Raw genomic sequence first — 14,840 nt, 5'->3', positions numbered from 1 at the left:
AGAATAGCAAGAGAAAAGATTACAAAAGAGTTATCTATCCTCGAAGCGTTCAAAAAAGAAGAAAAGAAAGAGCTCCAGAAATAGATCATATCTAAGTTGAAAAAGAGAAGAAAAGAAAAGAGAAGAGAAGAAAAGAAATACTCTCAAACTTCATTTTTATATTGCTTACTGTTTGTATGAAAAAGAGAAAAAGAAAAGAAAGAAACACATGCAAGTGTTTAGACTGCTTTGTATAGTAATCATATCCTCTCTGTGAGAGTAATAGTTTGAATGACCTGTAAGTAATCATTGATTGTAGTTCTGGAGAGAATTAAAACACTTACAACTGAACTTAGTTTAAGTTAAGGAAACCTAGGCGTGGTAGTCTAGTACCAGGAGTGATGCGGATACTCAAAGGAAATCTAGTCGCGGTAGTCTAGTACCAAGATTGGTGCAAATTCTCAAAAGAAATCTGGGCGGGGTAGTGTAGTACCCGCAGTGGTGCGCATACTCAAAGACCATGAGTGATGAGAATACTCAGTTGTAATCTTGCAAAGATTATAGTGGAGTCCTCTACAGATGAGATTGGACATAACTCAGTTTGAGTGAACCAATATAAAAGTAACTGTGTATTTATCTCTTCTCTTTCCTAAACGTTTCTCTTGTAAAAACCTATAGTTGTGCTTTTATTTCCATATATAAGAACTCTCCAAGCTAAATGATTATTCTTCAACTAAAGAAGTTCTTATAAAACTCTATAGTGTGCATTCTGAATAGCACGCCAAAAGCAACTATCATTTATAACCTTTATTAGGTCGAGTGTCTAAGCTTTCATGAGGTATAATCAAAGTTTGACTACATGTTATATCTGTAGGTTTGTGAAAAGAATTTTTCCATAAACACTATTAATCCCCCCTACCCTCTCCTTGTAATGTTTTTTAGGTACTTCAACACATACACATACAAATAAATATTGTTTAATGATAAAAGAAAATAAAGATGAGAATGTGTATGTACATATCTATTGACTTTTGTCTCTTTCCTTGTCTCCATCCTCAAACACATATCTATTTTAAAACACTAAAACACTCATCGTTTATTAGGTAACTTAAGAAAATATTTTAATTGTTTTCGGTCTCTTACTTCATTTCATTTGAAGAACCTTCACAATATTTCATTCACATTTTCTCTCAAATGTTGTACTTAATGAGAGTAAAGTTGGATTGTGATTTTTATGTTCATTGGGTTTAAGCCCCAAAATCTCTAACATCACATAGTATTTAGTTTTAAAAGATTTATTTAGTTGTGTGATCTATTAGCAAGTGCACCAAGTCATTTGTAATACATCTTATTGTACCCATAAGGATTTAGCAAACATACTGGTAGTTTGTTTTTGAGTTTTTTGTATTTGGAGAATATTGATAGTAATATATACTATATAGATTGAGGGAAGTAGATGTTTTAAGTGGATTTTATCTCATCCTCTTCCACTACATTACTATTGATTATACAAATTATTCATTGAAATTACATAATATTTAGACAAAAAATATTATAAAACATACAATAATAAAACATTAGTCCCAATATATATAATATTAACATTAATATTATCAATATTACTTGTTATAACGGTTATAATTAATATGTTTTTAAAAAATTCTGTTTTATAAAATATTAGTAATAATTTATAGTGATAGCTATAGTTATAATTATTTATAATAATAATAATTATTATTATTAACTTTGTTTCTACAATAATTGTGTAGGGCCAAGAAACATACATTTCTTATGTTACTCTCTTTGTTTTCTGACTTATGATCTTCTTGCTCTTAATTCTTCAAGTACAAGTTGAGGGGGAGGGTACCCGCAAAAGGTGCTCCAACGCTCAAGTCAGTGATATTGCTTGTGTATTCTTGTGATAATAATTCGGAATAAGATATCTTTACCTGGACATTTAACCATGTATTTATAGGCCTCACCATCGTTTAACCCCTTAATTCACTAGTGCAGAAAGGGCTTTAAACGTCAGTTATTTTGGACTTTTAATGTCACCACCAGAACTGACGTCTATACGGGTGACGTTAATGGGACGTCGGTTTTTGCAGGTGCGACGTCGATATAGACGTCTGTTAAGTTCAAAGTCCGACGTCTACAAAGACATCCGACAATGCGCTAACGGGCGTCTAATCTTACCTTAGATGTCAGTCTGTAAAACTTGGGACGTCTATAAAGCCGTCAAACATTGCATTAACCAACGTCTTTGGGACATCATAAATGTCAGTTTGTACATTAACCGACGTCTATGAAGTGATCGTTGTGTTTTGGTGCGGTTTTTGTCGTGTCTTAGGGTAGCGTAGTAGCACCTCCTTCCTTGCTAGTTTCTTCATATGAAAAAGTTGCGTCTTTTGGACTTCTCATGGTATTTCAACCCAAAGACAAACTTGGGTCGTTGCCTAGGTCCATTCTGACTGCCAATGAAAAAGAATACGGTAAAAATACACCGTATACTTTTTCGTTGACTGTCGGAATGGACATAGGCAACAACCCAAATTCGTCATTAGATTGAAATGCCGTGAGAAATCCAAAAAACGCATGTTTTCCTTAACTACAAAATAAAAAGTAAAAATTGACAATAAAAGAGATAAAAGATTGAAAACAGATAAGAAAAACGATAAAAAGAGATAAAAAGTTCATATTAGACTGGTCGTATTATAGGAGTATATTTATTGCTTCAAAAACCCACCAAGTATGTCATGATAACATTATTTTTACATAACACATTATTTTAAAGTTTGATTGTTATAAAAAAAAGGAGTAAACTGACATATGTTTTGTTGTTGAGAGATATGTAGAGAAACTAAGAAGTATATTATCTTAAGGAGAGAAAGAAGAAAGAGAGGATGTGGGATGCCTCTCTGGACAGAAGAAAAGAGTTTGATCTTTTCGAATTATTATTGGAAGAACATTAAGTGAAGCACATTTTCACCTGTAAAGTGTATACATTTTCTTCCTTTCAACACAAAATTATGCAGTTTTCCGTACCTTGTGTTTATTTATTTTTTTATGGAACATGCATTGCACTTTGTGTAATGAAAAACATGGTGGTGGTGGGACACCTTGTATCGACTAAAAAACATACCAATACGTGTGCCATCATGTTATATCTTCGTAAATCCAACAATAACTATATTAATAATCTTTTCTTTCTTTTAAGTTTTTCTTTTCTCTAACAGTACCGACAAATTCGTACAGGAACAAGTAGATGATTGGATTCTGAAACCTGCTCGCCATTTTATATATTGCAATTGCATGTTAAGATGTTTCTCTTCAACTATATATTAATTCTTGTTTTTTTGAAATATATATATATCCTTTTCTCTTTCTCCTTTCTGGGTGTTTCCCATTACTATAATGAAGTAATAGATTAAACCTAGTTCCATCAACTTCGTAAATGCTTCTTTGTTAATGATTCTCTTCATCCAGGGTCATGTGATGTGTAGGTAGAACAAATAGAAATTTAAATTAAAATTAACTAAAAAGAATAGTACACTAAATCAATCATTTTGAATCCACGTGTGCCCTTAGATTAAGAATACCTGATCAATTCAATGCCTATTTTTTTTATTAGCCATGTTAATTGTTAATATTTATTAATAAAGCAATTCAACTCCCACTCTCCCACTCAATTATTATTGATTATTGATAACTATTATATCATAATTTCGTGAGACTATACAAAATTTCAATATATGTATGATGGAGTTAGATAATAATCAAATTGACATTGTGTTTATTTGATATTTCAGCTTTTGTAGAAATAAAAAGATTAATAATACATCTTTATAGTTATTTTCGGCGGAGTAAATCTTAATTTGACAGTTTATTGTTGTAATTGTTAATTGAAATTTATAATCAGAATTTCTTAGTGTCCTTCTCTAACATGTTTGTTTTTTTAGATATACATGTTATAAATTAGGCTAACTCATACATGTTCAATAAAATATAAGATTTTAATTTCGAAATTTTAAATCTGAATGAAACACGGATAATTGTTGCTTGGTCTGGTTATGGCTCGATACAAGCTTAATTAGTCCCCAAAGCCAGGTCATATCTAATTATAAAATGATTTTGAATTTAGTTTTTATTTTTTCAGAAGGCACTTGCATTTGTTAATTATAAAATGATTTTGAAGAAACAAATTTAAACATTAAGACATCTAAAATATTAAATTAAGATAAAAAAATTATTTAATAAAAATAAGGAAATGATTTAGGTGCTCTAAAGTTACTTTTACCCCAAAATAAATTCAAAAGTAAATATTTTTGTAAAACATATAGATATAGAGACGAGGTTTTTTATGTTATTTGATCTAATTCATGACATTGCATATACACATTGAAGAAAAATTATCCTACAAATCTACAATTATCCTACAAGGTTTATGGTTTTTCATACACTAAAAGAAATACTTTCTATATATTGGAAAATTAAACAGATTGTAAATTAATTTCAAAACGGCAAGAACATTATATAATAATTATAACTATTCTTACACATTGTTATTTGGTGTCGTCACGATTGTAATAATAACTGCATATTCTATTGTTGTTGCAAAAGACATATTTCTTTTTAACGAATGTCAATGATATTTTATATTAATTTTTCTTCTAAATTTATAATAAGGTATATAACGTTAATTTTTAAGTCATTGTGATAAGATGTCTTTTCTGCTAAACATGAGTTTTTTTTTTGACAGTTTTTTTTTTTTTTTTTTTTTTTTTAATCATCGCGTCGCATATATAACTTGAATCATTTTTAAATTTTGAATAAGTCATATTGTCATATTTTTTATTTTTAAGAATTATAATAACAAAATTCTGTATATTATAAATTACCATTTTTCGGCAACTTGATGGGTATAGTTATTTTATCACAAAAAAATAATAATAATTAGCATACATAATTAGTTAATAGATAAAAATTGTGACTGAAATATTAATATTTTTTTTTGTGTGTAAGCTTTATTTTGGATAATGCCTCCTCTTATTAGTAGTTAATTAAATCACCATCAGTTGACGCATAATTTTAACGCAGATTTTTTTTTTCTAACTTAATCATGTATTTTCTTAACCGATTAATAAAAGAGAGAAGCAAATGATACCCATATAAAAGAGTTAAATCAAGTTTGGTCTTATATTTCAATTTTGTTACTATAAATTTTAATTATATATTTTATTCTTTATTTTTTAAATTAATAATTTATATGCAATATTATTATAACATCTACTTCCTAAAACAATTATACATGTAATTGATAAGAATGTCAATTACTCATTTATGGAGAATATTATGTTTGATCAATTTTAATACATATTATTCTTATAGATATATTATTAGTTTTTGTTAATAATTGAATGAAACATTTAATTTAGAAAAAAAATTAAAGAACTAAATCTGTAATTAAAATTTAGGAACCAAAATTGAACATTACAAAATTATAAGAAATAAAAATGGATTAAATAGTCTATACATAAAATGAAATATGTTATAAACCCTTCAACGAGAGGAAGACTCTCTTATTTTAAAACCATAGTGGAGAGGTTTAGAAAGTTCTGGCCTTCAAAAATGGAAAGCACTCATGCCATTTTCATGGAACAGAAATGTGTCCTTCATTTTCTTTTTCATGCAATAAAAATTCCCAATTTGTTTCCTTGCATTCTCAAGTTGAAGAAACACATAAGATTAGGACCGTTTAATTTGTCCAACTCCCAAAAAACAATTATCTTTTTGGAAATTTTTTATTTTATTTGGGTGTTATAATTAGCTAGGGTTGAGTGTGGGGTCTGAATTTTTGATTTTGGCATTTGAGTGAGGTCTACATGTTGGTGCCTATACTAGACAGAAGAAAGTGATTGAAAGTTATGAAGATTTGTTAAATGTCAATCATACGGTATTGCTAGACAAACCATGCTTAAACTATTCCATCTAAAGAAATAAATCTTCTCTCTTTTAATTACCCTCATTTCTGCTATAAACTTGTGTCACTATCTTTTGTTTCACTCATTCTTCGAATCTTCTTCTCTTTTATGTCTTTTTTAAGCTGCTTCTGTGCTTAGATTACCTGTACTATAACAACAACAATCCACCACCAAATATTCATCACTTAGTATATACTTGTTTCTATAGTGGTTAATCTCTTTGGAATCTAAGTGTGAGTCAAAGTTTCACATTGGATAAAAATAAAAAAGTAGAACATTATATAAAGATGAAAGACTCATTAACTCATTGTCTTAAAGTTTTGGGTAGAAAATAGAGTCAATATCTGATATATGTTTGAACTCAGATCTCATTTAGTATTTTATCTCCCCCTTAAACCTCCTTCTTGATATAGCCAACATAATCTACTCAACAATCTCATTAATTGCAATTGACAACATCAACAACAATGGCTCATTTTGAAAAGTCAAATTGTTCGAGTGCTTGGATAGTTATTGGTTTAAACTAGTAGCATTGAACTGAAATCTATGTGCCACTCATCATAGTTATAACTCGTGTACTCTAATTAATGCTATCAAAACTAGTACTACATGCATAGTAATTTGTGTCATCATGGATGAATTAACCTAGCTAAGCGCCCTTTCAATATTTATATTTTTTTCCTGTTAATGATCCAATGAGCAGTAGAGCTAGCAACTAGTAATAATATCCTATTGGAAACACGTATTTCATGTTAGTTTCATCTTCTACCAATTGAGTCATATACAATAACTTGTGACTTTCATGAATTCTATAAACTGTTAAATTGAGTTTATTATGTATTAATTTTTTCTCTACTGTAATCGAAACAAATATACATAAACCCTTTCTTCGTGGAATGAAATACTCGTCACAATTAGGGTTTAAACATCAACTTAATTATAAGCAATGATATGACATTTTGAAGTCTTCGAACAAAGGTAGAAAAAGTACATGATGCAGGGCGAAATAAGGAAGGAAAATATTGAAGATGCATCTGTACATCCAATAATTAATAATAAGGTAGCTCAAGTTTATGGACTCAATAAGAAATTTGAATAAAATATAAAAGGTCATAGTTAAAGCCTTATAGTTTTATGTTAAAAGTAAGGAAAATGATATTTCAATACTAAATTTTGACACCATTTTGATACTGCAAATGTGTTAAAATGTAGTTGGACGATTTTAGATTAAAAAAAGTTGAGGCAAGAACATATTTAGAAGAGAAAAACTAAAGTTTTTTTTTTTTTAAATTTGAAATCATCCAACCACATTTTGACACGTGTGCAGTGTCAAAATGATGTCAAAAGTTGGTGTTAAAATATCATTTTCCAAAAACATTTAGAGACCCATAAACATTAAATAATAAGATGAGTCTTCCCCTATGAACATTGGTCTAATCAGAGGGATAAAAAAAAGAATGTATTTCTAATCTTTCTCTTTATTTTATATAATATAATATTATTTTTTAAATGGGTTAGAACACTCAAAACCTTATTTATGTATATTCTTTATTCATAAAAAAAAAAACATTTAAGATAAAAAACATTTAAAGGGTTATTTTTTTCATGACTAAAGTTAAAATATTTTTACTGAAGATTATCACAAAAATTTTTTAAATAAAGAAAAACCCCTTCCCAATTGTAAGTTCCTGTCAAATTCTATATTGGTGAGATTATGATCTGTTTTTAAGAAAATTATTCAAGTTTTTGAACCAAAAGTAGATGATTGAGTGTTATATACTAATAGGTATGCCACGAAACATGGAAGGGAAAATTTGTGTGGTAACATAATTAATTCTCTCATGGTATAATGGTAGATAAGCCTAATTAAAATGCCTTCAGAATTTCAATAAGAAGAGTTTTGAAGAAATCATAGACTGCAGCAATTGGAGGGTAAAAAATAACACTACATAAGTAGTCCAATAAATATGCACTTGCGGCTATCACATAATTAAAAAGCAAAAATGAATATTATTATTGAGAAAAAGGACAAGAGAAGATAGATCCAATGATGAATTAAAGAAAATGGGTTTGGTTAACGCTAGCTCATTTGTCGTATAAGGATGCTGAATGGAATCTCATTTTGGGGGATAAAAATAACAATTTAGAATAGGGGATTGCAGCGTTTTGTACAGGAAAAAATAATGAACAGTGTAGGCCATTAAGGGAACATAAATTTATTATTTAATTCTTAATCTAATATATCCTTTCCTCTTCCTCCGGTGTATATAAAGATGTTGATAAATGATCATGTTCATAAGCACGAAGCTGAAGAGATAATAGAGCCAGAAATAATTCCAATTAAAAAGTCCATGATGACTGGTTCAGGATCTCCTTGTGGAGCCTGCAAATTCTTGAGAAGAAAATGCGTCAGAGGTTGTGTTTTTGCACCTTACTTTTGCCATGAACAAGGTGCTACTCATTTTGCAGCCATTCATAAGGTCTTTGGTGCAAGCAATGTCTCAAAGCTCCTTGCTCACCTCCCTGTCACTGATCGTTGTGAAGCTGCTGTCACAATCTCATATGAAGCTCAAGCCAGACTTCAGGATCCTATTTATGGCTGTGTCTCCCATATTTTTGCACTCCAACAACAGGTTCATTTCCCTTTATATATATATATATATGTCACAGTTTACATATAATTGAAAGCCCTAACCAGCCAATATATGTGCTTAATTTGTACTATAAATTAATCAATACACAGCTGCATGTGCACTTTTGCTTAATTTGATATATTCTGTGCATAGGTGGTCAATTTACAAGCACAGCTGGCTTATCTCAAGGAACAAGCTGCCCAGAGTTGTCTCAACGCCTCTGTCACTGAAAACCCTAGTGAAAAATTATTTGAAAAATCTTCAGCTTCTATACCCCAAGATCTTCAAAGTTGGTTTCAGGTGGAAAATTCCAACCTGGGGCCAGAGTTTCTTCCTAACATGTGTACTAATTTTTCAACACAAAAACATTATGGGAATAATCTCATTGAAGATCTAAACCCTATCGGGATCAATTATGAAAATTCAGGTGCCATGGAAGAAAACAGCTCCTTTTCTAGCTTTGACGAGAGTTCCAATAGCTATTCCATGTCCTATGACATGCACACAAACAGGAGGACGTGGGGTTTTCATGAAGTTGAGGACCTACATTCAGTGGCTTTTGGGTACAGTACTCGAACACATTCATGAAAGAACTGGTGAAGACAAGTTTATCAATTTTGAATTGCTGCTGCTGCTGCATATTGTGAAGCAAGCACTATATATACTCTGTTGCCGTAAATAAGCTAGGAAGGCATAGAAATGTTGATATTATTATATAATTGGAATGGAAGCCCACTCTCTTATTGTCTTTAATCTATTTTAATCATGTCAAGTAGAAAAATCATAGCGTAATTGTGTCAGAAAAACTCTCGGGTTTTGTATGAGACTATGAGAGCTATAAATTTGTTTTTTCCTAGAATGTATCCTAAATTTTGATCTAATAAACACTGTCCCTAGATACCTTAATCATAGTTTTAGCTCCTTTTCTTAAATACAGCATATTTGGCGTGGAATATATGGAACACTACTAGGTGTATGCTTGCATTTTCCCCCATACATATTCGTCAGAAGTTATCCCAAATATTAATCTTTTTCTACAGAAATTTAATCACTGATTTACTACCCCTTCTTTCAAACTTAAGGTCTGTTCATTTGGAAACCCTAGTCCGTTCGTATTCTAGTTCATCCATGTTGACTGAATCCAACAAGATTGATTCTCAACCACTCTCAGAAAGACAAAGACTCTTTCAAGTCAATGGGAGACCTTGTACTTGAGACATTCCAACATAATACATTAATTATGTTCAGAAACAATGTAGGGATAAATCTCTTACATATTCCTCTGAAATAATTCCCCCAGAGAATCTCTTGTGCTTTGGAGGCTGAGCTTAGGCTGTTATTTTCTCAATTGAACAATCGGTTGAATAAATTTATAGTTAGAATGTGATTCTAAGATTGACGAGATGCTTTTACAAAGATTGTTTTGTGTCTTTGAAGATTAGAGGATGATGACTTGTGTATTATAAGATTTATTCTACTTAGGTTGCACATGTAAATAAATGTATGATAACTTGGCTAATTTAAACATACTTTTATTTTTCAATTTTATCTTTTACCTTCTTGTATGACTTAAATATAGTAGCATGATTTTTATTTCAATTCTCATGTTTTGTATGTCTTTCTTAATATCCTTTCTTTAACATGCTGCTCTATTCTACGTGTCAAAAGGACCAAAACTAGAGAGAGAGAGATGCTTCTTCCTCAGATTTTGGTAAGTGGAAAAGCCAATTTGGTCTTTTTCTACACACTACAGAGGTTCATTTCCATTGTCATTAGCTTATGTGTGTTAATGTTTTTTTTATCCGCAAGAATAATTTTGTATAAAAGTAATTACTTACATAATTGCATAGAAATAGACTTCAGAATTCCTCTATATCAGCTAGATTCGCATGTATTACAAGGAAAACAATTAACTTGTGTATGTTAACTATCAGCTAGAATCCCTCTATCAGCTTATGTATGCTAACGAGTGTGTTCACATATTTTAATTGAATACTCTAAATGAAAACAGCTTGAAGCTTATATAACTAGGCATACATCGATTATTTTCTACTCAGATTCCAAATTTAGAGACATGGTGGATCTTAGCATATGTATTGTAACATTAAAAAGGACAGCCTTAAGGCTACTCTGGACTCAACAATTCACTAACGTTTAAGCTAGTCTTGGGATAGGGCTACTTTAATAAAATGAACTTGTCTTAGGTAAACAAAAATATATTCATTATCCTCTAATTGGAATCATTTCATGAAAAGTTCAATGAAAGTTTTAGAATATTATTAATTAATTAATTTAAAAGTTTTTTCTTTCAAACAACAATGAATGGAAGGAGCTCCTTCAATCAATGCGAGCCATATGTTGTCTTGTGCTTCTTCGTTGGCACTATTTCTTCATGTTGCAGTAGAGTCATGTTCCAGGATTCTAGAAACTTCAAGAGACAAAAACTATTTATATTAAAAGTATGTTGTTGGACTTGATAAAAACAAAATGAACTGTGTTTATTTCATTTTTTTGTTAAGCAGCACAACAAACTTAGTATGGGTTTCTTTATATTCCTCTTACTAAATTCCATGAGATCAAGATCAAGAAAATGCATAGTTTGAAAAAAACATTCTGTTTAACATTGTAGAACAACTGCTAGTTAATTTGTCTTTTGTTCTGTTCCAACTATATAAATTTTACCAGAGTTCAACTATTAATAAAGATATTATGGGTATACATATGTAGACAAGTTGTATTGACAATAATATGATCCATTTATCACATATTAATTTCATATATTCACATAATTATTTATTTTTATAAACATTGTTTGCATAAACTCATAACGTACAGCAGTGTATATGTTTATGTGAATACTTCAACATGCTGAATAATGACTATTTTAAGAGTACTAGAGCGGCAAGAGATTATTGTGTTTGGCTAAAAGAAAAGAAATGGCTCATATATACATTGTATATATATAACAAGGATGAGGTTATATGTGGATTATGCAAACATCAATAACATTGGAGTCCCACTATGTAAATGATTAATACCATTCTTTACCCAAAACCTTAAGGTTGATGGGTCTTTCACTTTTATATAGGAGATAAATCAAAATATTTAAAAATGATATAAATCAATGAAATAAGGAAAGATCTCGGGATTTGAATTTCACAAAGAATAGAATAGTTTAAACTATTGGTGAGTTAAATAAACTGGACTAGGATCATAGGCTAGACTATGCAGAAAGGAATGTAAGACAAGATTTATTTGGTGAGTTGGGAAAGCTAGTTTTTGACGGAAATCTTAAAGAAGCAAAGTCAAGAATATAGTGGATTAAATCAGGAGATTCAAATAAAAAGTACTATCAATCTATCATCATTTGCAAGAGGGCCAAAAGAGACATAAAAAGTTCGAATATTTAAGCTTTCTGATGCGAGGAACCTATACAAGTAAACAAGAAGTAGGTATTTTCTTCCGAAGAGGTTTGATGTGAGTGAGGGCGCATTAAAATCAAATTAGAAGGTATCATTTCCATCATTAAGAGAGAATGTCATGTTAACGGAAATGTTTACAAAAATAGAAGTTAAAGAGGACGTGTGGGACTACAGAAGTAGCAAAATTTATCATGATGGATTTAATTTTATGTTTACGATTTAATTTTATGTTTATAAATGTTGTGTTAATCCAATATCCTCCCAACAATTATAATAACTGTCATACAGAAAGTTTGTTTTTCAGCTTTATATACATTTGTATCTACCTCTCCTATGAATGAGAAATTCACTCGCTTTCTCTATCTCTTCATTTTCTGCTCTTTACATTAAAGTATCCATCCCTAACAGTGGTATCGAGAGCTTAGATTTAGAAAATGTATAAAGAGTGGTGAGGATAGAGTGAACCCATCAAAAAGAGAAAAAGTTAAACAAAGATATTTAGATGGCTACTCGAGGGATGATTCCAAGTAACCTATCGGTGTTTGACGACAAAAAATACGATGATTGGTGTGTCAAAATGGATGTGATTCTTGGTTTCCAAGTGGATGAAATCGTGAAGAAAGGTTTCAAAGAACCTTCAAAGAATGACACAGATGAAGTGAAGAAATCATATAAAGAAAATAAGAGATTGGATTGCAAAGCTAGAATGCTTTTACACCAGTTCATATCCTCTACGATATTACAGAAGGTTCCAAAAGCTACCACGACAAAGGAGGTTTAGGATATCTTTCAAGAAGGCTATGGTAATTCTGGAAAAGTAAAGAAAGTCAGGTTGCAATCCTTACAAAAGCAATATGAACTTCTGTGCATGGGCGAGCAAGAAACAGGTGTAGAATATATTGGAAGAATATAGGTAAAAGTGAATGCAATGAGAGCCTATGATAAGAATGTAAAAGATTGCAAGATTGTTGAAAAGATTCTTAGAACATTAACTCCTCAGTATGATCACATAGTTGTTGCGATAGAGGAGTGCAAAGATCTTGAAAATATGAAGGTCGAAGAGTTGCAGAACTCACTGAAAGTGCATGACCAGAGGTTAATTGAGAGAAGAAATGGTGACAAAGGTGCAAACTAAGCTTTACAAACTAGAATTGATCAAAAGGTGAAAATTCGTGGAGCTGGAAGAGGTAGAGGATGCTCAAGAGGTGGATGAAGTTGAGGCAGAAATACAAATTTCTCTGAACAACCTAGAGAAGAGGATAGTAATACTCAGAAAAAAGCAAACAAAAGAGGAGGAAGACAACCTAGAGATAGAGGTAGGAAGAATTACGATAAAAGGAATGTCTAGTGTTACAAATGCAACAAATATGGACATTACTCTTATAAGTATTGGCATAATGAAGCGGCCAAAAAGAATGATAAAAATGACGAAGCACATCTTGCACAAGATACATATGTGATTCTGATACAGATCACATACAGAAGATGACTCGTGCCGGTATTTGGACACCGGTAGTTTAAATCATATGACTAGAAAAAGAGAATGGTTGATAGATCTTGACACAAGTATCAAAAGCAGTGTAAGATTTGCATACAACAGCACAATCATGGCTGAGGGCATTAGCAAAGTGTTAATTACTCGTAAGAATGGAAATATAACATATATGAACAATATTCTATACGTTCCAACGATGAAGAATAATCTGCTGAGTTTACAACTTTTGGAGAAAGGTTACACTATGTCCATGCAACAAAATTACATAGAAGTGTTTGATAGAAGGCAACATTCAGTGCTCAAGGCTCCTCTTGCAAGAAACAGAACGTTCAAGGTAAGTCCGAATGCTACTACAATTCAATGTTTATCTACTGTTAATATTGAAGAGGAAGGATGGTTATGGCATTATAGTTTTGGACATTTGAATTTTAAAAGTTTGGGTCAATTGAATAGCAAAGAAATGGTGAAAGGAGTACCACTGATATCTAATCCTAACAAAACTTGCGAGGGATGTGTTATTGGGAAGCAAACCAGAAAGGAGTTCAAGAAATCTGCACCCAAGAGAGAAAAACAACCTCTTGATATTATATACTCAGATGTGTGTGGTCCCTTTGATGTACTATCACTTGGAGGTAACAAGTATTTCCTAATTTTTGTAGATGAGTGGACTTGAAAACTTTGGATTTACTTGTTAAACGAAAAGAAAGAAGTGTCTTCATATTTGGTAAAGTTCTGTTCTCTAATAGAAAGGCAATATGATTTAAAGATAAAAGTATTCTGAACTGATGGTGGAGGTGAGTTTAACTCAAAAGAAGTTGATGAGTTTTGTGATTCTTGAGGAATTACACATGAAGTAATTGCTCCATATACACCCCAACATAATGGGTTAACTGAGAGAAGAAACAGGATATTGCTTGCACTAGTACAAAAACACCATATAACGTTGGTGTCTTTTGGCCTTTCATGTCGAATTTGAGGTCGACGTCATACCGGGAGACGTTAAATTGACATCAAATTTAAAATATTCGATGTTAATTTACGTTATTTGACGACGAACAATCCGACGTTCCCAAGAGAGCAAACTGACGTCGGATATTACTTTATGTCCGAAGTCAATTCATATTAATTAACATCGAATTTTGTCAATGTATGACATTAATCAATTTTTTTTAATTAATTGTGATCCTTTGTGATCCTTTTTTACAACTCTACGATACTTGAAAAGCAGTAAAACAACAAATGTAATCTAGTTTTTGGTACTTTGTACAGCATGAACTATGAATGTGTAACATAGTATCAACAACAAACAACAACAATAAACAACAACAAA

General features: G+C 31.0%; 1 protein-coding gene across 1 annotated transcript; it reads left to right on the top strand.

Annotated features, from left to right (window-relative positions):
* Positions 1-8,213: 8,213 nt before the first annotated feature.
* Positions 8,214-9,579, top strand: LOC106771691 (LOB domain-containing protein 29). The gene is made up of 2 exons (XM_014657696.2): positions 8,214-8,593; positions 8,747-9,579. The coding sequence occupies exons 1-2, from the start codon at positions 8,234-8,236 to the stop codon at positions 9,179-9,181; spliced, it is 795 nt and encodes a 264-aa protein (XP_014513182.2). The 5' UTR covers positions 8,214-8,233; the 3' UTR covers positions 9,182-9,579.
* The last annotated feature ends 5,261 nt before the right edge of the window (positions 9,580-14,840 follow it).

The sequence above is a fragment of the Vigna radiata genome, chromosome 8 (genome assembly GCF_000741045.1).
Source record: "Vigna radiata var. radiata cultivar VC1973A chromosome 8, Vradiata_ver6, whole genome shotgun sequence".
In the NCBI taxonomy this organism is placed as follows: Eukaryota; Viridiplantae; Streptophyta; class Magnoliopsida; order Fabales; family Fabaceae; genus Vigna; species Vigna radiata.
The sequence above is the reverse complement of the archived record's forward strand: the minus strand, read 5'-3'. Positions and strand labels throughout refer to the sequence as shown.